Genomic DNA, 22,822 nt, shown 5'->3' on the forward strand with positions numbered 1-22,822 from the left:
ATAATAATGTTATATTTTATTTAGTTTCATAAGACAAAAATAACTATAACCTCATTACCAAACAAGCTTTGCCTTTGTGTGAGGAACAGAACGCAATCAAAGTCCAACTCAACCACGAGTTCAGAAGACTCAAGATAAGAGGGAAAGGGAAAGTCCATCTACTTTCGTTCTAGACCTTCAGCTGAATTGTTCCACAAAATAAAGTCATGAGGGTTTGGAATGACACGAGGGTGAGTAAAACATAATTTTCATAGTAGGCTACACTTTTATATTACACCGAGGTCTTGCTCTGCTGGTAAATCACCCTGGACCGCTAAGCTGGTTTCAACTGCTCAGGTGGGTGATGGTTTATTGCTGCCCAAACCGCTGCAAAACTGTGGTTTCAGCAGATTGTTTCGTTTCCAAATGATCACCAATGTACTTGCTTGTAGGAGGTGCCTTGTTTTTGACAGCCGTGGCAAAAATCATCCCTTTTTGAGCAGACGTATTCAAGGGAGATTAACTATTGTCTGTTCATTCTTGTTCGTCACAAGATGCATCTGCAAGTCTCCATCGTTGTTCTTCTGATTCTTCTCACTGGAGGTACAGTAAACATACAGCATACTGAAGATATTGTGGGATGTGTGGATGCACTGAATGTCTCTCTGTCTCTTTGTCATTTAAGGATTCTCTCTGGACTGTTATGATTGCCAGGGACGACAAGGAGGTTCTTGTACAAAAAGGACTGCATGTTATGATAGACTTTCCAAGTGTGCAAGTACAAAAACAGTAGAATACCATGGTAAGTGAGTGCTACTGGTACTGCTAAAGTGTTTCTTCTAATTTTTCTTTACAGGTTTGGTCTAGTTTCCTGAAATATAAGATACAATTTGGGTAGTTGCCACATATCAATGAACATTGTTTTGATTACACTTTATTTTAGTGTGTCCGTGTTGCAGTGTAATTATGCATTTAAGTACTGTAATAATAATGAACGTACTTACTATAGGGTTAGTTGCATGTAATAATGGATAATTTATAGTTATTACTACAGTAATGTAACATGCGCAACACTAAAATAAAGCATGTTTTTTTTTCCAACATCAGAATTTTAGGACAAAATTAATGTTAAAACAAGAGAAATTGTATATCTAATGTAACTGGTCACAATTTCACTAGTTTTATTAAATTTTTGTTCAAGTTTGGAATAGTTTTACTACATATTCTTTTAATTCATATGAGGTAATAAGAAAGTATTTAGAATGATTGCAAAATGTTATTTTAAAATGTTTATGTCGTACCAAACAACATGTCAACCCAAAGTATTTCAGTAACGCATATAAGAGGCATAGTGCAAATTTTTTTTTTTGACGTTTTTTGCCTTTTATTGTGATAGGACAGTATAGAAAACTGACTGAGGAAAGGATCGGGAACTCGACTCGCCCAAAGCGTAACCAAATTACATGTGACAGAGGTATAGTACTTTATTGACAGCCTGTTTATTCACATCTCACACTGACAAAACGAAAATTCACAAACATGCACATGTATACAAACTGAGCCCATTTCATTGCTTGTTTTAATATACAGCTAGTTATAAATATTATAACCTTCTGCATTTTACAATAATAATAAAAAAACGTTATTTACTTTATTTTCATAGCGATATTACAAACAATGATCCCCAAAAGGAGGTTTTGTTTTGTGATGTAGGTCCATTTTGTGTAAAAATTGTATCCATAAAATATGGTTAAGTAGGTACACACATATAGTGGAAACTTTAACTACAAGCGTATATCTATAGTTCACCACAGTGTGGATGTGGTTGTGGCTGTTTAAGTTGGAGAAAAAAAAAAAATCTAACCTCACAAGACAAGTGACAATTGTTTTCCATGCTTGTTTTCTTAGAGAAAACAACAGTCTCTCATCTAAACACCAGTGCCTCATTTTCTAAAAAGTCTTTCATTATGTGCTCAACCTCATGTCATTTCAAATAGGTTATAACTGACCTCAGTGTATCATGTATTTTATATATGAACCAGAACTCATTCAGTCATTTCTTTTTTTATGTATAGCTCTCAAAAAGACGGAAACCTTTTCTACAAGGTGTGCTATGCCAGGTGACTGTAAAAGCTGGTCTTTTAGCACAGGCTGCTGGAAAAAGGAATATTCTGTCCAATGCTGTGGCGCCACCCTGTGCAATAAACGAGATGCCACAGGTATCGTCCCTTATTTCACCCACGCTTGTTTTAGGTATGATGAAATCAGCATATTAGAATGATTTCTGAAGGATCATATGACACTGAAGACTAGAGTAAGTTCAGCTTTGATCACAGGAATAAATTACATTAAAATATATTCATACAGGGAGTGCAGAATTATTAGGCACGTTGATTTTCTGATCATATTTTTTTTCCAGGCACATTTGACCAATTCCAAACCACAGTAATCCTAATAACTACTATTAATTTAGTATTTAAAGGGTTAGTTCACCCAAAAATGAAAATTCTGTCATTAATTACTCACCCTTATGTCGTTCGAGACCCGTAAGACCTCCGTTCACATTCGGAACACAAATGAAGATATTTTTGTTGAAAGCTGATGGCTGAGAAAGGCTTCAGATAGGCCTCCATTGGCATTCAGTACACTTATACTCCCAAGACCGATAAAAGGCACTAAAAACGCCGTTACAAAGTCCATCTCACCACAGTGACTCTACAATAATCTTACGATGCGACGACAATAGTTTTTGTGCGCAAAAAAAAATCAAAATAACACCTATATCCAGCTTGTTATTGCCTTCCGCGTGTGCCTCCACGACGCATGCGCGAGAATATGACGTAGCGCCGGGGCTCGGGATTCCATGAAATGCGCACTTTAACCCCATTTTGAGCACTACGCCGAGACCTAAAGCACGATCAATGTAGAATCCAACAGCTGAGATACGCGCGTCTTCCTCTGATTGTAAACAAATCACTTCTGGGTCATCTGTCCGAACGCCGGATCTGCGTCATATTCTCGCGCATGCGTCGTGGAGGCACACACGGAAGGCAGTAACAAGTTGGAAAAAGGTGTTATTTTGATTTTTTTTGCGCACAAAAACTATTGTCGTCGCATCGTAAGATTATTGTAGAGTCACTGTGGTGAGATGGACTTTGTAACGATGTTTTGAGTGCCTTTTATCCGTCTTGGGAGTATAAGTGTACTGAATGCCAATGGAGGCCTAACTGAAGCCTTTCTCAGCCATCAGCTTCCAACAAAAATATCTTCATTTGTGTTCCGAATATGAACGGAGGTCTTACGGGTCTCGAACGACGTGAGGGTGAGTAATTAATGACAGAATTTTCATTTTTGGGTGAACTAACCCTTTAATAATGTATAAGTGATATATAATTGTTCATGAAGGCTGGAAATGAAAATCACCTTATATTCAGGTGTGCAGAATTATTAGGCATGTTTTCTTTTACAGATAAATTGAGCCAAAAAAGAGATTTAACTCAGACTGAAAAGTCAAAAAGTATTAAATGCCCATGAGAAGGATGCAATACTAATGCAATACTAGACATTGCAGTTAAGGCGTGACCATTGGACAGTGAAATGCTCGTTGGGTCAGCAGGGTCAGACAAAAACATGTGGCGGAGAAAAGACACCTGTTAACCGCAAAAGAATTAAGAATTAAGGTGAAGAATTAAGGGTGAAACCATCAGGAACCCTTTAGTCTCCAGCGCCACCATTTTCCAAAGCTGCAACCTACCTGGAGTCTCCAGAAGTGCAAGGTGTCAGGATCTCAGAGACTTCAGTTAGGTAAAGAATCCTAAAAAATGACCCCCACTAGATAAGAATCACAAGCTGAAGTGTTGTAAAATACATGAAGAAGGTTTTTTTATAGGCTTTATGGACAGATAGGTTGAGAGTGACTCTTGAAGGACCAGCACCACATCCTCTAGTACCACTGTTTGAAGAATTCATCTTCCAGAATCTGGCAGTACGTTTTGGGAGTTCATTTTTAGTCCATCTCTGCAAAACAGACTTCAGGATGGACTAAAATGACAGGTGTCTTTTCTTCACCACCTGTTTTTGTCAGATCCTGCTGACCCAACGAGCATTTCACTGTCCAATGGTCACGCCTTAACTGCAATGTCTAGTATTGCATTAGTATTGCATCCTTCTCATGGGCATTTAATACTTTTTGACTTTTCAGTCTGAGTTAAATCTCTTTTTTGGCTCAATTTATCTGTAAAAGAAAACATGCCTAATAATTCTGCACACCTGAATATAAGGTGATTTTCATTTCCAGCCTTCATGAACAATTATATATCACTTATACATTATTAAATACTAAATCAATAGTAGTTATTAGGATTACTGTGGTTTGGAATTGGTCAAATGTGCCTGGAAAAAAAATATGATCAGAAAATCAACGTGCCTAATAATTCTGCACTCCCTGTATAGAAAAGTTAATATCTATTTAATATTCTGGTTATATTTATAGGTGCTCAAAGGGACAGTTCACCCAAAAAGGACAATTCTGTCATCTTTTACTCAACCTCATGTCGTTCCAAACCTTTAAGGTTTCGTTCATCTTCAAAACACAAATGAAGATCTTTTTGATGAAATTCGAGAAATGTCTGTCCCTCCTTTGCAGCTACGCAACTACCACTTTGACGCTTCAAAAAGTTCATAAAGAGATCATAAAACTAATCCATATAAATTGAATGAAAAGCCTAAATTAAATCTGTTAATCCGATATATTCACATATAAACATTGATCAGTGAACATGAACTGAAGCTAAACTGAATCTGCTTGACACCCGAGAATAAACTTCTTGCTGAAGCCCAAACGTGATGCGTAACACGAGGATGAACCTCATTGGTTCTTGCTGAAGCTCAAACGTGATGCGTAACACGAGGATGAACCTCGTTGGTTCTTGCTGAAGCTCAAACGTGATGCGTAACACGAGAATGAACCTCATTGGTTCTTGCAGAAGCTCAAACGTGATGCGTAACACGAGAATGAACCTCATTGGTTCTTGCCGAAGCTCAAACGTGATGCGTAACACGAGAATGAACCTCATTGGTTCTTGCTGAAGCTCAAACGTGATGCGTAACACGAGAATGAACCTCATTGGTTCTTGCTGAAGCTCAAACGTGATGCGTAACACGAGAATGAACCTCATTGGTTCTTGCAGAAGCTCAAACGTGATGCGTAACACGAGAATGAACCTCATTGGTTCTTGCAGAAGCTCAAACGTGATGCGTAACACGAGGATGAACCTCATTGGTTCTTGCCGAAGCTCAAACGTGATGCGTAACACAAGAATGAACCTCATTGGTTCTTGCAGAAGCTCAAACGTGATGCGTAACACGAGAATGAACCTCATTGGTTCTTGCTGAAGCTCAAACGTGATGCGTAACACGAGAATGAACCTCATTGGTTCTTGCAGAAGTTCAAACGTGATGCGTAACACGAGAATGAACCTCATTGGTTCTTGCCGAACCTCAAACGTGATGCGTAACACGAGAATGAACCTCATTGGTTCTTGCAGAAGCTCAAACGTGATGCGTAACACGAGAATGAACCTCATTGGTTCTTGCCGAAGCTCAAACGTGATGCATAACACGAGAATGAACCTCATTGGTTTCATCAAAAACATCTTCATTTGTGTTTTGAAGATGAACGAAAGTCTTACGGGTTTGGAAAGACATGAGGGTGAGTAATTAATGACATAAATTTGTGAAATGTATCATGCTGACCGTAATTCTTTTCTTCCACTAGAGCATAAGCTTTGCAGGTAAATCTGGCAAAACTAGCAGTTATTTGTGGTCAAATTAGACCTTTTGCTGTTCACTGTAATGTCAATCCCAGAGGTGAGAATGTTTTGAGATGTTTGATTGCAGTGTTATATTTGATAGTAAATAAATATTTCTTGCAGGTTTGATCTCTAATACCACCAATGGAAAGACATGTTACACTTGTGATAGGAAGGACTGCTCCAAAATTGTCAGTTGTTGGGGGAATGAAGACCATTGCTTTATTGCAAACAGTGAGTAGTAGTTTTCTTCTAGTAAACAAAAATGTCCCTATTAGCAATTCAACTAAATCAGAGGTCTTGTTTCTAATTCTTTGAATACAGACACAGAAATGTTAAAAGGATGTGCATCTAAATCTGCCTGTGATCAGAAGCTAGGATGGATTTTAGGAACTGGTGGGAATATCACATGTTGTAAGGGATACCTGTGTAATGGTGCTCAGAGCGTCACCCAGAGCTTCCTGTTCCTCTGCGGTTCTCTGCTCTACTTCCTCCTGCACTGAATCCAGCAGCAAAGACACGCATCAGCAGCATTTTAATAAATTTACAGAGCATCATAAACCAATTTTGTCTGAAATCATTCGCTTTATCTTTAAAGTTATGATGTAAGAAAAATGTTATAAAAGGAACAAATTTACGGGCTTTCGTAGGACAGAGGGTTAAAGAAAACGTAGCCTATTTAGTTTCATAGGCTATATGTGAAAATATTAGCCTATTATGTTATTATTTTTTTTTATTTAATATGATGATTATGTAAAGTGAGCAGCATGAGTAAGACGTGCAATATGTCTGGAGACATGGAGTGGGGTCAGACATGATTTTGTTTTATAGAAAGTCTTTCTTTAAAGTGAATTTCGTGAATTTTCAGATTCATCAACTAATAGCCTGTTTATTTAATAAATAAGAAGCAAACCAGGAACGCCGAGAATGAATTGACGTGCGTAACGAACCCACTTACCAACCCACGTTTCTGCTTTTCAAAGTGTGACAAAGGCACATAGGCTATATGAATTCTCTAATGTGGATACAGATATATATATACACACATCACTATACAACACATGTCCTTATTAGGAGAAAATATATGTCGTTATTACGAGAAAATGATGTCGTTTTAACGACATAACATCTCGTTATTACGAGAAAAGATGTTGTTAAAACGACATAACATCTCGTTATTACAACCTGATTGAGTGGAAAAAATAACATTTATGTGGCAGCATAAGTTTCAGCTCAAACCTCCCAGATTATTTATTATAGCTTGTAAAATTTGCAGAGGTGGACAAAGTACACAATTCTATTACTTGAGTAAAAGTAAAAGTACTACTGGTCAAATATTACTCCGTTACAAGTGAAAGTTCTAAAAACAGATTTTTACTTAAGTAAAATTTGTTTTAAAAGTACTTAAGTATCAAAAGTAAATTTCATTTTTTATGTCGATGCATTATTTTATTATTGTTGTATAAATGCACATTATGCCACCATGGTGGTTTAAGTCAGTCAGTGATGCTCCATCCGACATGCTAGCATACGACTACCTTAAACTCATTTCAATACTTGTATAAAAGTTACAAAGCTCTTCACAAAGCTGCTGTCACTTTAAGGCCAAATGCAGGGATTTAATACACTGATACACATCCGTGTTCTCCCAACTGTTTACTCTTCTCTTTCTCCCAGACATTTACTTTTTTTGAACATTTGAGACACAAATCAAGTGTATACCAACTAAACTAATCTTTAATCTTTTCAAACCACTGAAACACACTTTCTAAGTACGGCCATGGGTGCACACACTACACAGAGGAACCGCCTTCTTCCATTTTGCTATAAACTGATCAGTGTTCAAAAAATGTTGGGAAACTTCACATGACAAAAGTGATTACTGAGGCTGTCTGCAAAAAAAAACCTTTAAAAAAGAAAAAATTCATCCACTGACTTTCAAAGCTGCTACAGAAACGACTTTCGACTTTGAGGACCTTGATAGAAATGTAGTGGAGTAAAAAGTACGATATTTGTCTTTCAAATGTAGTGAAGTTAAAGTCAAAGAATAATACTCAAATAAAGTACAGATACAAGTAAAGTGTACTTAAGTACAGTACTCAAGTAAATGTACCTAGTTACTGTCCACCTCTGCAAATTTGCCCCTATTAGGGGTGTGCCCCCAACCGAGCCGTTTTTGTGTGTGTCCCTTTAAATGCAAATCAGCTGCCGCCCCCTTCCAGCGGCTCCTTCACACAAGCTTCGGATACTCCGTCAACAAAGCGAATCTCACTCAGCCAAAATGTCAGAAATAACCAGTTGTGGAGTGCAGCGCAGCCTTAAATGTTTGAAAAAGAGTCAGGCACAGATGGAGATTCAACTTTCAGACTGCACCTGGACGTTTCTGAATGGTTAGTGGATGAATTTTTAGTTGTTGTGGAGTTACATTGATTGATTGAACTCATCGACTAGCATGTACCGTCATGTTAATCTATAAATTGTTGTATAGGTGCTGGTGTGGGAACGTAAAAAAGTCTGTCAATCAAATGCATAATAAATGTGCGTTTATGAATAACTTTAGCCATATTAGCCGTACAGCATTCTAGAAAGCTCATTCAGAAAGGAAAATTGCAAACATTAACAAAATATGAAGTGCCATCCTTACATATTCTGGATATGAAGTTAGAGCACGAAGTGCTGGTATTGACCCATCCTTCAGAAACAACATTTTTCGCAAATCCAGTGTTGTACTGACCCTCATTGGTGAAGCAGTCATGCGTAAAATGATTTGCGCAAATATATACAATTTTACCGACATTCTTTTATGCACATTTCTTTCAAAAATGAAATTCAGCCACCGTGTCTTCAGTGGCTCGGATGCCGGGGGTCTATGGAGACTCGTATGTTAGTCGGTACATCAAACAACAGAACATTTGTAATGTTGTTGGCGCAGACATTGTAATACTCTAGCTAGCGGATACAGTGAGTGAACAGAAATGGCGTCTCTGTGCTTCTCAGGGGTGTGTCTATGCTAAAAGCGCAGATCATCAACAGTCATGGGCGGGGCTTCCCTACTCTTACGTAGGAGTAAGGGGAAATGGGAAATTGCTTGTTATGAGAGACTGATAATGATTAATGGGGATTATAATAAAGTATTGGGTGGATTTTTACCATTATAGGCTGGCTGTTTACACACTGTGGACACACATCTGTGTTCAAACACCTTATAAAAGTGAATTTTGCATAATAGGTCCCCTTTAAACATTACAGTTATTACAGGCTGGAGTGTGGTAGACTAATATAAGTTAATATACCTTAAATATAAATGATGATGTGATTCATGAAGCTTGTGAAATACTAGCAGATGCTCTAATCCAGATAATTTTATAAACAAAGTGTGTTTCTCTTACTCAGTGAACCCACATAACCACAGACACACGTTTCACACAAACACACATACAGATAACCACAAATGTTTTTGTTCTTTTAATCATGGTGGTGGGGACTTTCCATTGACCACTAGTTTCTACTAAGCTATATCTTTCCACCAAACCTAAGCCTCAAAAAACCAGACACACACAACAAAGTGGTTTTGCACGTGGAATTAGTCTTGCATAGCCAGAGCTTCAGTTCAGACTGACGGCAGAAGGTCTGGACTCTTTTGCATCTTTCATTGGTCAAGGACCCCCCAAGAGGACATTTGACATGCAACCAATCACAGTTTGATTTGTTCCGTGTCATGTTTAGAGGCATGAAAATGTAAAGTCTATGTCCCTACAATAACAGACCGGAATTATTCATTCAAGAACGTTGTGCAAGTTTATTGCAACAGTTTGAACTTCACATACTTTTGAAAATACAGCGTTGATCCTGGTAAGCATTTAACCAAAACCCTGTTCAAAAAACCCATAACCCATGACTCCGGAAGTGCTAAAATGCTAACCCGCTTCGTGTTTTGACCTACAAAGTGATGTCATTCCCGCACCACTCTATACCAGACGCTTAGCCAACGGTCAGTCAGTGGGCATGATGTCTGAGGCTAAGACTAGTGTGGAATAGACCCTCTCAACAGACTTCACTGATTTTCACAATTGGACTTGAATTGAAATCCTCGGTATGTTTTCAAAAGGTGTTAATAACGCGTGAGCAGTCGTGGCCTAATGGTTAGAGAGTCGGACTTGTAACCCGAAGGTTGCGGGTTCGAGTCTCAGGTCCGGTGGGAATTGTTGAGGTGAGACCCTTGAGCAACCCCCACCTGCAACCCCCATATGGCTGCCTACTGCTCTGGGTGTGTGTTCATTACTGTGTGTGTGCACTTGGATGGGTTAAATGCAGAGCCACACATCACTTCACTTCACTTATACTCCACCCATCTCTCTAAGGGCGTTTTCACACCTGAAAGTCCGCACCAAGGTCCGAACCAAAGTTCATGTTTTGATACTTTTTTTATATTCGGTTAGTTTTGGTTTGATTTCACATTGCAATCATGCGAGCGGACTAAAGAACTTTACATGACGCACTTGCGTCCACTCGTCATCATCTATGTGGGCGGCATCTGGACATTGATTGGTTTGTAAACGGACGTGCGTCTGACGTCAGCGTCTTTGACAAGTTGAATGAACGGTCGCATATCGTTGCCACTATTGAACAGTGCGCATTGCTTGACTATTTTTTTATTCGTTACGCTTAAAAGTGGGCATTTCTAGCTTTATATACACATATTTCTCATGTTTGTGAGGCAAGTTGCCTGCTGAGTTTCGGTTTATTTGAGACCCGCTCCAGTTCATGTGTAAAGCATGTGATCGCTCCCGTGATTATTGTCTGCTATAGACTATTTGCTTCTTATTTATTAAATCCAGGCAATTATCTGATTAAACGTTGATTAAAATTAAGATACAATTTATACAAAACGAAATTCCCATTAAAGAAATGCTTTCTAAGCAAAATCATACAAAATTTCATTCAAAATTATTTCTGACTTTCTGTCTACTGACATATTGCGCATATTTTCACTTTTCATAATCAATGTAGCCTAGATTGAATTTAAAAATAGCGTTATAATATTTAAACATAAACAGGAACTTCCTGTAAATGGTCTGAAAGTCCGAACCATACAGAAAATGCTTTCACACTAGAAACGAACCGAACCTTTGTTCAGTTTGATCCGGACTGAGACTACCTCTTTTCGTCGGACCAAATTTCGTCTGTTTGGTCCGGACCGTGGTACGGGGGAGGTTTCACATCTGTAATTTTGATTCGGACCAAACTGAAAAGTCCGAAAATCCGGACCAAACAAGTTAGGTGTGAAAACGCCCTAAAGTAGTCCTCTAACATGTTCAAGTCTAAAGTCTTCCGATTTTGTATTTAGAGTATCCTGCCAGCAGATGGCAGTCTATTTACAAGCTAGGCTTTCACATTTGCAGTTGCTAACATGAAAGCTACATAATATTCGTTTTTTTTACAGTCACACATTTCTCAATACGTAGGTCATGCTTCACACAGAGTACAACAGCAGTCTTAGTGAGAGTACCTAACTATTAAAAGCAATTTGAACCAATGGGATCGCTTGGGGTCCTAAAGGAGACCCGATATCGGGTAAAGACTAGAAGGGATACAGCTACGGCCATTGGGCATGCGCTCATCAATATTGCATAATTTAAGTACTGTATTTGCATTAGTGTAAATGTAGGTTTAGGGTTGGGGTAGGTGTAGACGTTAATAAAACAAAATCTGGTAAGTAGCAAATTTATTTATTGATATTTTATTGTGAGATTTTGCCTCACTTCTGGCTGTTGCTGTACCCCTTCTAGCCACAACCCCTTGGGGGAATCACAATTTGTCACTACACCAGAAAAATGTTTACCCAGGTTGCGTCTCATTCAGCTCCCTAGTTCAGTAGTCAGGGCACTTATCAGGACATAAGTCAATGGGCTGACTCCCTGATCAGTGCCCTGACTACTGAACTAGGGAGCTGATTGAGACGCACCCCCAGAGTGGGTCAATCCGGAAGCCATAAACCTGGAATTGTGAATTTTTAGTGGGGGATCAATAGGCTGTGATTGTCAAATTACCAATATTATAACTGATATGTTGTGTGTGTGACATCATTACAAATTGTAAAGGGTCTTTTTTTGTGTACATTCAAAATAACAACAATAAGTTTTGCTTTTGTAAAAAAAAAAGAAAAATACAGGATGCGCTTTCTGTCGTCTCGGTCTCTGTAAACAGCTTTCTGGAGCATGTCACAAGAATTAATTCAATTCAATTCAAATTTATTTGTATAGCGCTTTTCGCAATACACATTTTTTCAAAGCAGCTTTACAGAAAGTGCATTTCATAAATGTACATTGAAAAATGTTAGAAAGAGAATGTTAAAGATAAATGTTAGAAAAAGTTAATCAATCATGTATTAATTTTGGCCATAACAACGCTGGCGTTGAGTCGTCTCTTCACAGGCGTCGAGTCGTCTCATCACAGGTGTTGGGGCATCTGAAGTCTCCATGAGAGGCTGGATACAAACTGGAGCTGACGAACTAGTTACCTCGGGACTAGTGTCCCGAGATAACAACAGAAAAGCAGAGGGGAAATAATTAGCATAGCTGCTGTTCAGAATATTAATGCTTTTGATCCGATTTAACTGTAGTATAAAAAGATAATTATAATGTGAATGCTTGGCTAAAGAGATGCGTCTTTAATCTAGTTTTAAACTGGGACAGCGAGTCTGAACCTCGAACAATATCAGGAAAACTATTCCAGAGTTTAGGAGCTAAATGTGAAAATGCCCTCCCTCCTTTTGTGGACTTAGATATCCTAGGAATGACCAGAAGCCTCGAGTTTAGTGATCTTAAAGAGCGCGATGGATTGTAGGGCGGTAGAAGATCCGTTAAATACACTGGAGCTAAACCATTTAGGGCTTTATGGGTCAGTAGCAATACTTTGTAATTGATACGGAACTTAATAGGTAACCAGTGTAGAGATGATAAAATTGGTGTTATATGATCATATTTTCTTGACCTAGTAAGAACTCTAGCAGCTGCGTTTTGGACTAACTGTAGCTTGTTTATTGATGATGCAGGACAACCAGCTAATAAAGCATTACAGTAATCTAGTCTCGAGGTCATGAATGCATGAACTAACTTTTCTGCATCAGAAATAGATAGCATGTTACGTAGCTTAGCAATGTTTCTAAGGTGGAAAAATGCCGTTCTTGTAACATATGAAATATGATTTTCGTAAGTTGCGGTCTAATAAAACACCCAGGTCTTTTACTGTAGTGGATAAAGTGACAGGACATCCTTCCAAGTTAAAGTTGTATTGTGAGAGGTTTTGTGGGCAGTTTTTTGGACCAATAAGTAATACCTCTGTTTTATCTGAATTGAATAGCAGAAAATGACACGTCATCCAGTATTTAATATCTTCAACACACGCTGTCAGTTTAGATAATTTAGCGTTTTCATCTGGTCGTGATGAAATATATAATTGAGTGTCATCAGCATAACAGTGGAAATTAATTCCATGTTTTCTTATAATATTACCAAGTGGCAGCATATATATTGAGAATAGCAGAGGGCCTAACACGGATCCTTGCGGCACCCCATAGTCTACTGACGTTATCTTTGATTTTTCCCCATTTAGACAGACAAAATGGAAGCGGTCTGATAAATACGATCTAAACCAGTTTAATGCCTGTCCCTGAACACCAGTGTAATTTTGAAATCGATCTAAGAGTATTTTATGATCTATAGTATCGAACGCAGCACTAAAATCGAGCAGAACTAGTATTGAGATACAGCCTTGGTCAGAAGCTAGAAGTAAATCATTTGTGATTTTAACGAGCGCAGTTTCTGTGCAATGATGCGGCCTGAATCCTGATTGAAATTTTTCATAGATTTCATTTTCTTGCAAGAAAGAGCACAATTGAGCGGACACAACATTTTATAGTATTTTAGACATGAATGGAAGATTTGAAATTGGTCTGTAATTTGCTAGGTTATTATGATCTAATTGTGGCTTCTTAATGAGAGGTTTTATGACTGCCAACTTGAATATTCTTGGAACATGACCTAAAGATAAAGACGAGTTAATAATATTGTTAATAATTAACTAAACACAGTGTATTTTTGCCTCACAGACACTATAACAATTTTAAGTTTCTACTTTTATAGATGCATATACACTCACCTAAAGGATTAGGAACACCTGTTCAATTTCTCATTAATGCAATTATCTAATCAACCAATCACATGGCAGTTGCTTCAATGCATTTAGGGGTGTGGTCCTGGTCAAGACAATCTCCTGAAACTCCAAACTGAATGTCAGAATGGGAAAGAAAGGTGGTTTAAGCAATTTTGAGCGTGGCATGGTTGTTGGTGCCAGACGGGCCGGTCTGAGTATTTCACAATCTGCTCAGTTACTGGGATTTTCACGCACAACCATTTCTAGGGTTTACAAAGAATGGTGTGAAAAGGGAAAAACATCCAGTATGCGGCAGTCCTGTGGGCGAAAATGCCTTGTTGATGCTAGAGGTCAGAGGAGAATGGGCCGACTGATTCAAGCTGATAGAAGAGAAACTTTGACTGAAATAACCACTCGTTACAACCGAGGTATGCAGCAAAGCATTTGTGAAGCCACAACACACACAACCTTGAGGCGGATGGGCTACAACAGCAGAAGACCCCACCGGGTACCACTCATCTCCACTACAAATAGGAAAAAGAGGCTACAATTTGCACGAGCTCACCAAAATTGGACAGTTGAAGACTGGAAAAATGTTGCCTGGTCTGATGAGTCTCGATTTCTGTTGAGACATTCAGATGGTAGAGTCAGAATTTGGCGTAAACAGAATGAGAACATGGATCCATCATGCCTTGTTACCACTGAGCTGGCTGGTGGTGGTGGTGTAATGGTGTGGGGGATGTTTTCTTGGCACACTTTAGGCCACTTAGTGCCAATTGGGCATCGTTTAAATGCCACGGCCCCTGTTTCTGACCATGTCCATCCCTTTATGACCACCATGTCCCCATCCTCTGATGGCTACTTCCAGCAGGATAATGCACCATGTCACAAAGCTCCAATCATTTCAAATTGGTTTCTTGAACATGACAATGAGTTCACTGAACTAAAATGGCCCCCACAGTCACCAGATCTCAACCCAATAGAGCATCTTTGGGATGTGGTGGAACGGGAGCTTCGTGCCCTGGATGTGCATTCCACAAATCTCCATCAACTGCAAGATGCTATCCTATCAATATGGGCCAACATTTCTAAAGAATGCTTTCAGCACCTTGTTGAATCAATGCCACGTAGAATTAAGGCAGTTCTGAAGGCGAAAGGGGGTCAAACACAGTTTTAGTATGGTGTTCCTAATAATCCTTTTTGATTTAAGTGAGTGTAAATCAAATGTGATATAAGTCATAGCACATGTCAGATGATAAGAACAGCATAAAAATCCAGAAAATGTGGTATAGCAAATTATTTTGCGGACCCCCTGGCTATACTGACATGGTGAACTAACCTTTTATATTTAACTGAGGTTGCTTTTCTTTCTCTGCCAATAAACAGCCCACTAAGCTGGACACTGATCAGGTGCTCTGGTTTCATGACTTTAGAGGAGTTTTTTTGGCCACTTTTCCTGCTGTCCAAACCACTAAATCTTCTTAAACCAGCTGAAATGAGCAAACCCATGTTTTTTTTTTTCCAGCAGGTTTCTTAATTTTTTTAATGATCACAAATTTAATTGGTCACAGGTATCACAGTTAATATGATATAATGAAAATATTTGTGATTTATTAACAAATTATTAATTGTTGTGGTTTGAATGTGCGACTGAGAATGTTAAAGGTCTAGATAGTGATCTTATGCCACGATGCAGCATTTGCTCAGTGCAGAAGTCAGACTTGTAGAGGTGCGTGTCGGTGGAAGTGGTTGAGCGTCAGTGCCTTGTTTTTGATGTGGGCTACTGGCAGCCAGTGCAGTGACAAAACCCCTCCTGTTTTTGAGCAGACATAAAAAGAAAATTAAAAAGAAATTGTCTGTAAGACAAGATGTATCTGCAAGTCTCCATTGCTCTTCTTCTCATTCTTCTCACTGGAGGTACAGTAAACATGCAGCATATTGAAGATATTGTGGGTAAATGGGTCAGTGAATGCCTCTCTCTGTCTCTGTCGATAAAGGATTCTCTCTGGACTGTCATGATTGCAAGACTCAACAGCAAGTAGCTCGTTATTGTTCAACGAAGACATGTAGTGCCGAGTGCAGAAGTGCAAAAACAGTAGAATACTTTGGTAAGTTGAGTATGATAATTTACTGGTGCTGCTAAAGAGAAAACAGGCATTTGTCACATGATGCCTACCATCTTACATCTCTTGTTTGTTTTTTTCCACCAGAGAATATTCTTGCCTTTTTTAGAATTTGGGTATTTGATGCCTGTTTTTTCCCCAACATCATTATTTTAGGGTAAAATGTATATCAAAGCATAAGGGAAATTGTAGCGTATAACTTTTTCAGTATAATTTCACTAGTTAATTTTAGTGTAAATGAACTTAAAAAGTATTCCATGTATGCTCTCGATTAAAGGTGCTCTAAGCGATCCTGGGTGTTGTAACTTCTTGTTGACGTTCGAAGTGTTGTCAAACAAAACAGAGGCTAGCTAGACCCGCCCTCCTCCTCCTCCTCCTCCTCCTCCTCCTCCTCCTCCCCCTCCCCTGCCTGCTTCCTGATTGGAAGCCCTTCTGCCGCCGGAGTTCTCGCCACCTTTCGAAGGCTTTTCCGATGTAAATTCGGGACTTTGCACGTTCATCATCATCATTTCTCTTCATCCCCTATGGGACATAAGGCTTCAATGAGCACTCTCCATTGTATTCGGTCCCTGGCAGCATGTTGGGCCTCTCCCCATGACAGGTTCATCCATTCCAGCTCTTGTGTCACAGTTCTGCGCCAGGTGGTTTTGGGTCTCCCTGGTTTTCTTTTACCAGGTGGTGTCCATCTTAGGGCAACTTTTGTGATGCTGTCCTGCTCCGTCCTTAACACGTGTCCTAGCCATCTCAAGCGTCTGTGTGTAATCTCCTTGGTGATACTCCAGCTTCCCGTTTTCTTGTACAATTCATTGTTGGAGATGTTATTAGGCCAAAAAATCTTGCATATTCGTCGGAGGCATCCATTATGGAACACTTCCATTCTCCTCATGTCAGTTTTAATAATTGGCCAGCTCTCTGAACCGTACAACAAAACAGACTTTACATTACAGTTATATAGGATCATCTTCGTTTTAAGGCTGTATTGTTTTGATCTCCATATAAGACGGAGTTGGGAGAAGGCACCCTGAGCCTTTCCCAGCCTTGCTTTAATATCTTTAGATGCGCCACTGTCCTTACTGATAAGACTGCCCAGATAGGTGAAATCTTCCACAAACTCAAGTGGTTCCTCATTAACAAGGATGGGTGCTGTGGGGGTAGAGTTGACACACATCACTTGTGTTTTGGAGGTGTTAATACTGAGCCCAACTTGTCTGGCAAAGTTGTTCAGCCTATCAGTTTTAGCCTGCATGTTGTACTGGTTGGTTGATAGGAGAGCAAGATCGTCAGCAAAGTCAAGATCTTCCAGATGGGAGAACAGAGTCCACTGGATGCCTCTGGGTCTGTCTGCTATGGTGTTGGTTGTGATCCAGTCTATGGCGATCAGGAAGAGAATAGGGGAGATGATGCACCCTTGTCTCACCCCGGACTGCACGGGAAACCACTCAGAGAGGTGATTTCCTATAATGACACTACACTTAAAATGTTCATAGAATGCTTTTATGATTGAGATGATCTTTGATGGTATTCCATTGGAGTGCAGTATCTTCCAGAGGGTGTGTCGATGGACACTGTCAAAAGCCTTCTTGAAGTCCACAAAGTTGATGTAGAGTGGTGTATTCCATTCCAAGCACTGCTCTATGATGTTACGCAAAGAAAATATCTGGTCCATACATCCTCTTCCCTTCCTGAAGCCTGCTTGCTCCTGTCTAATCCTGGTGTCAATGGCTGTCTCAATGCGATTGAGAAGGATTCTGCAGAACACCTTACTTGGAATAGACAGAAGAGTAATTCCACGCCAGTTGTCACAGTTCTTAATGTTGCCTTTCTTGGGGACTTTGACAATGAGGCCTTTTGACCAATCTTCAGGGATGGTGTTACTGTTCCAGATGTTTTGGAATAGATCTGTCAGCACTCTTGTTGAGGTTAGAATGTCAACCTTAAGCATTTCGGCATGAATAGCATCAATGCCACTTGCCTTGCCACTTTTCAAGGTATGGATGCCAGCTTTAACTTCAGCAGAATCAGGGGGGTTGGTGTTGATTTCCAGGATATCCTCTGTTGTTATGATGTTGGCTGGTTGTTCAGGCTCAGGGAGGTTGAGTACTTCCTGGAAGTGTTGAACCCATCTGGCTGCTTGTTCGCTCTCTGATGTACAGATGTTGCCATTCTTATCCCTAACATGGGTAGTTTGGTTTGTGCATCTGCCGCAGAGTAGCTTTTTGATTTTGTACACTGTGCCCAGATTTCCATGGGCTGCAGCTTTCTCGGCTTCACTTGCTAGGTGTTTAACAAAGACCCTTTTGTCTTTTCTAGCACTCCTCTTCACCTCTCTGTCCTTGTTTTTATAGGAAATCTTAGTTTTCTCGAGGAGTCGTTGGGACTTGGTGTTCAGCATCTTTGCCTTCAGCTGTTTCCTCTCTTCGATTTTCAGCCAAGTGTTAGTGGATATCCATTCTTTGGCCCCTTTCTGTTTGAAGCCCAGGACTTTTTGTGCTGTTTCAGAGTATATGGTTTTGATAGCATTCCATTTGCTGTTTATGAGGTTTATGGTGGTGGGTTCTTCTTCCATTTCAGAGGAAGCCTCTAGCATGCTGAAGCGGTTTCTGAGTTCCAACACAAACTCCTTGTTTTTCCTTGGGTACTGGAGTTTTACAATGTCCAGTTTTTTCTGCCAGTGACTTTGTGGGATTAACTTCTTCAACTTGAGTTTAATGGTGGCAGCGATTAGGTAGTGGTCACTATAGGCATCTGCACCCCGGTAGGTTCTAACATCTTGTAGTGACCTGCGCCATTTACCGTTAATGATGATGTGGTCGATTTGGTTGAAGGTCCTACCATCAGGTGACTGCCACGTGAGCTTATGGATGTTTTTGTGTGGGAAGACGGTGCCGCCGATGACCAGGTTGTTAGAGAAATCAACAAGGCGTTCACCATTGTTGTTTCTGTCGCCGCATCCATGTCTACCCATTACTCTCTCATTGTTGAAGTTATTGATTCCGACTTTGGCATTCATGTCACCAGTTAGGAGAAGAACGTCATGTTGGGGTACTTTGGAAACCGCCATTTGCAGTTGTTCATACCAGTCTTTTTTGACCTCCTCCTCAGCCTCGTTGGTTGGTGCATAGCACTGTAAGATGGTGAGTTTACAGAACTTTGAGTTGAGGCGTATTCGGATCAGTCTTTCACTTACTGGTTCCCACTCTAGCAGGGTTTTGGCCTTCTCCTTGGAGATTAGAATGGCTACACCATGTGTATGGGTGTTCTCGTGGCCAGAATGGAGGATAACAGACCCTTCGTGCAAGACTTGACGTCCGGAGCCGATCCAGTGACTCTCACTTATTCCCAAGATGTCCAGGTGGTACCTTTTCATCTCACTGAGGACTTGTGCTGTCTTGGTGGTCTCCCACATGGTACGGACGTTCCATGTTCCAATGCGGATCTTGGTTTTAGGTCCTAGTAGGCCCTCTTTCGCACTCCTGACTTCCCTTCGGATTTCAACAGGGGTGTTCATACTGCCATCCAAAGAGTTTGGGTGACCAGGGTCTACTATGGGCCTGATGTAAGTAGTATTGTTCATTGAAGTTTCAGTAACAGTAGGTTTTTTACAGGGTGGCATTGTTAGCGCCACGCCCAACCCCCAACCTGGAGGGCCAGGTGCTGCCTTTCGTCTCACTCCTCACCCACGACCAGTCTGGTATGGTTAAACCTGCCAGGAGCCATAGGCTCCCTCCAGCACAGCTCTCAGGATCATAGAAGCACGCAAGCCTCTCCACCATGACAAGGTTGCAGCACATGGAGAAGAGAACTTTGCACGTTCCTTCTCCTTTTCCCTTTTCGTTCATCAGAACGTCGTCTCTTTGGTCGTGTGTCGGCCATATCAAAACCATATAATTCGAACTTCCCTCTTTATGCTTCTCTCTTCTACACACACCCCTTCATGTGCACGCGCACTAACCCCAAACCTCCACCCCCAAATCATTCTTGTCGGTTATTGGCTGGAGCACTGTTTATTATGTTTCGTTGTCCAGACTGCCCAAGTTTGTTTTTGTTGCCGTTTGTGGAGCTTGTGCTGACTACAGAGACTGTGTTTTTTTTACAGTGTGTTCAGGGGAACGGCAGCAAGTGGATAGTGAGGAGATGTTTGCTGTATGTGACAACAAATGTTTTGGCCTAAAAAAACGTGTGATTTCGCTTATAGCACCTTTAATGAAACGTTATTTAAAATAATTATAAAATATATATTTTTTTAAGTTTTACGTGTCAACCCAAAGTATTTCAGTGTCCCATGTAAGATATTTAGTGCTACTTTAAAACAAAAACAAAATAATCAATTTAGTCTTTTTTTGTGATAGGACCATATAGAGAACAGGCAGATAACTGGCAACGGGAACGGAACAGAATCCCAAACCGGATTAAGAACCAACACGCTACATGCCCCGGCAAAGGTATAGTGCTACTTCATCTTTATAGCCTTTTTATTCACATCTCATGATGCTGACACATTTAAAAACAATACACACACACGTTTACTTGTGAACATTTATAGGGATTTTAGTGTAAAAAAAACTTTTTTTATTTTTGTATTGTTTTTGTATCTTTTAACACCAACCTGTCCTGGGACTAAATTAAAATTAGCCACCCTGGTTATATCTGGCATAGGCTAGGAAGATGGTCCACTCCGATTACATATGAATGGGAGAAAGTGCAACAAAATATTTTTTCTCTTTTCTTCTGTACATGTGAGGTGTCTCGTTATTGAAAAATTAAATTGTGTTATGTCTTCATTTGTGTCATAATAACTGACCTCAGTGTATCATGTAGTTTTTTTATGTAGTATGAACCAGAGCTGCTCATTCATTCATTCCTCTTTTTATGTAGGCTTCACTGAGGAAACCATGTCTTTTGGGTGTGGTATGCCACATGAATGTAAAAGCTGGTCTCTTGGCACAGGCTGCTGGACAATAGAATATGTTGCCGAATGCTGCAACACCAACCGTTGCAATCAACAAGCTCCAGGTATCATCCTTTATTTGATCATGAACTAAGCATATTTAAGGGAATACGCTATATATTGTTAGATATTGTTAGATGTTAGATAATGTTGTACTTCACTATAAACTGGTACATATCTGTTTGGTAAGTGAGAGGGCAGGGTTCAGGGCTTATTATTTGGCTAAAGGCTCTCGTTAAGGACATTTTTTATTTCCCCGATAGCAAAGTATATGAAAATCAAAAAAATATGTTTTTTTTTATTGAATATTGATGGATAAACAATAAATATGCATATATTCTTTTTGGAATGCATCTCTGGTAAATCCCCAAAAAAGTTTTTTTGCAGTGCACTTTAATCCTACATGCAAATCCCACAGCTGAGGAAATGTTGTTTGATTGCAATGTTACATTTGGCAAAAAATAAATAAATAAATAAATAGAAATATAATTATTTTATTAAGAAAAACTTCCTGTTATGTCTGTTTTTGTCACTGCACTGGCTGCCAGTAGCCCAAATCAAAAACAAGGCACTGATGCTCGACCTTCTCCTGCATACACACACCTCTACAAGTCTGCACTGAGCACAAGATACTTTTTGGAATACTTAATCTATTTATGATAAATCTGGCAGATTTTGCACTTAATGTAGCTCAAGTTCAATGTAAACCCCACCACTATGGGGTTGTTTGGTTGCAATGTTATATTTTATAATAAATCAATAAAAATAAAATATTTCTTGCAGTTGTGTCCTCTCATATCCGCAATGGAAAGAGATGTTTCACTTGTGATGAAGATGACTGCTCAAAAACAATCAATTGTTGGGGGAATGAAGACCACTGCTTTACTGCATACGGTAAGAATTTAGTAATGGAAGTGTTTTTAAATTTCACAATTATTTCCCTTACAGGACTTAAAGGATATATACTGAATATAATCCTGTTTAGATGTGGACTCCTCTTCTGTTTTCACTTCTTCACATCAGTCAGTGGCTACAAAAGGATGTGCATCTAAATCTGCCTGTGATCAGGAGCCAGGAAAGATTTCAGGATTTAATGGGAACATTACATGCTGTGAGGGGAACCTGTGTAACAGTGTCACCCAGAGCTCCATGTACGGTGCTCCCAGTTTCACCAACCAGAGCTCAATGTATTACGGTGCTCCCAGTGACACCGACCAGAGCTTCATGTATTACGGTGCTCGCAGTGTCACCCAGAGCTCCATGTATTACGGTGCTCACAGCGTCACCCAGAGCTTCCTGTTCCTCTGCGGTTCTCTGCTCTACTTCCTGCTGCACTGAATCCAGCAGCAAAGACACACATCAGCAGCATTTTAATAAATTACAGAGCATCCTAAACCAAGCTTGTATTGTCTGACATCATTTGCTTATCTTATCTAGCACATTATGCAACTTAATAGATTGTGTAAACTATATAAAGACAAATATACACTTACTACATAACCATACATAACCACAGCTGCTGTTTGTGCAATGTGTCGACTGATTGCATTGGTTGGAATGCTGTTGCCAGGCAATCAATTAAAGTCAACAGGTGAATTTTGCGTACCAGATACATGGCAAGGCAAGGCAAGGCAAGTTTATTTGTATAGCACATTTCATACACAGTGGCAATTCAAAGTGCTTTACATAGAAATTAGGTTAAAATAGTCATAAGTGAAAAAAAATAATAAAAATATATATAGTATAGTTATAATAGGAATTAAAAGGATATAAAAAATAAAGCTGAAATCCCCTGAAATCTGGGGTGG

The 22,822-nt window shown here is 39.6% G+C and overlaps 1 protein-coding gene across 2 annotated transcripts; it reads left to right on the top strand.

Annotated features, from left to right (window-relative positions):
* Positions 1 to 431: 431 nt before the first annotated feature.
* LOC307137473 (uncharacterized protein) lies at positions 432 to 22,411 on the top strand. Of its 2 annotated transcripts, XM_079835138.1 has the most exons (11): positions 432 to 582; positions 665 to 781; positions 1,376 to 1,453; positions 2,055 to 2,198; positions 5,913 to 6,023; positions 6,114 to 6,185; positions 15,941 to 16,051; positions 20,416 to 20,508; positions 20,942 to 21,079; positions 21,798 to 21,908; positions 22,000 to 22,411. In XM_079835138.1, exons 1-11 carry the CDS (start codon positions 534 to 536, stop codon positions 22,350 to 22,352), a joined length of 1,377 nt encoding a protein of 458 aa, XP_079691264.1. In that variant the 5' UTR covers positions 432 to 533; the 3' UTR covers positions 22,353 to 22,411. The 2 variants fall into 2 exon arrangements, with proteins under 2 accessions (XP_079691264.1, XP_079691265.1); XM_079835139.1 differs by lacking the exon at positions 6,114 to 6,185 and having other exon boundaries at positions 485 to 582.
* The last annotated feature ends 411 nt before the right edge of the window (positions 22,412 to 22,822 follow it).

The sequence above is a fragment of the Gobio gobio genome (genome assembly GCF_949357685.1).
Source record: "Gobio gobio genome assembly, chromosome: 14".
Taxonomy (NCBI): Eukaryota; Metazoa; Chordata; class Actinopteri; order Cypriniformes; family Gobionidae; genus Gobio; species Gobio gobio.